Genomic DNA, 1,233 nt, shown 5'->3' on the forward strand with positions numbered 1-1,233 from the left:
CGACCATTGGCGCGTATCGTGGAAGCAAACGCATAGCGCTGTCGGCAGGGCCACTTTCTTTGTATTTTGATTGAGATCTCACTTCATCTGGTGAATGTCGAGCCCAGCTAGACTCATTACTTCCATGAGTGGTCGATGTCAAGTCACCAAAGATTCCTGTCGTTGCCCCGCATCCACTCGCCCGGACTATTACGACATGGACGTCCTGAATGACGTCTGGCATCCCGTCACGTTCCTGCCGCCGCACTACGTCGTGCTCAACGCGGACCTTCTCGCCCCCGACTCGAATCTCCTTGGATTCGCCAACGGAGCGACCTCATTGCAAATACGTACGCGCACCACTACTCGTCCTTGCCCAACCGCAAGTATGGAAAGCCGTGGAGGTCGAACGTCCACCCAACAACAAGTGGCGCACAAAGCGCAAGTCTTCGCCGCTGATGTACGAACTTTTTGACTTGTACTTGGACGCAAAGGATCGAGAGTGTCCGTGGCTGCGCCGTCGAGACACCGCGAAATCCCTCCCTTCCACCCATGGCTATCTCTGGCAGCTCATCTTTGGCAGCTATGCAAGGCGGTGAAAGTATTGCGTACGTTGTCGTCCCATGACGAAAGCAACGTGCATGACAAGAGGTACATGCTGATGATGCCTCCGAAGCCTATCGGAAGTACAACTAAAGTACGAGGGTCTCCTCTGGATGTCGTGCCATGACCGGCAGACTGGTCGTGCCTAGGAAATGGGTTTTGTGCGAATACGTTGCAAGACCTTCAAGTGTTGGTCGATCGACTCCTTCCGGCGTCTAGAATGGTCGAGGCGTTCTCGTCCACCAAGCGCAGAGTTTGAAGGCGTCCCTCAAGAGGGACATCCCCCCAAGACACGGGACAAGATAAGGATGTAGCTATCTATCTAACATGAAGGCGTCCCTCAAGAGGGACATCTAGCGTCTCTAGGATGAAATGTTCAAGTTTCGGAGCCTGGTCATTTGATGTCGACCATTCGTGGCTCAGGAGGGATGACAAGATAGTCACCATCGTCGTACGACCGATGGATATCGCGTGACGGAGAGTGAATTGCAGACAAGGTTCGTGGGCGTCCATTGAACTGGTCCACCAAAACGCGCATGGATTATTCGAGCGTTATTGCTAATCCTCGGACATGCACGCGTCTGGGTCAACAACTTTGTCGCACGTCTGGTACTTGTATCCCCCCGAGATGCGAGTGTAATTCAAAACCAA

The 1,233-nt window shown here is 53.3% G+C and overlaps 1 protein-coding gene across 1 annotated transcript in view; it reads left to right on the forward strand.

Moving 5' to 3' along the window:
- H310_11621 (hypothetical protein) overlaps positions 1-862 on the forward strand; it is a 963-nt gene extending 101 nt beyond the window's left edge. Inside the window, exons 1-2 of the mRNA XM_008878350.1 lie at positions 1-676; positions 732-862. The exon at positions 1-676 is cut by the window's left edge and continues 101 nt beyond it. Of these exons, the coding sequence (XP_008876572.1) occupies positions 210-578 (369 nt within the window). The 5' untranslated portion in view covers positions 1-209 and the 3' untranslated portion in view covers positions 579-676; positions 732-862. The remainder of the gene's footprint in view (positions 677-731) is intronic.
- Positions 863-1,233: the final 371 nt, after the last annotated feature.

The sequence above is a fragment of the Aphanomyces invadans genome (assembly GCF_000520115.1).
Source record: "Aphanomyces invadans strain NJM9701 unplaced genomic scaffold supercont1.32, whole genome shotgun sequence".
In the NCBI taxonomy this organism is placed as follows: domain Eukaryota; phylum Oomycota; class Saprolegniomycetes; order Saprolegniales; family Verrucalvaceae; genus Aphanomyces; species Aphanomyces invadans.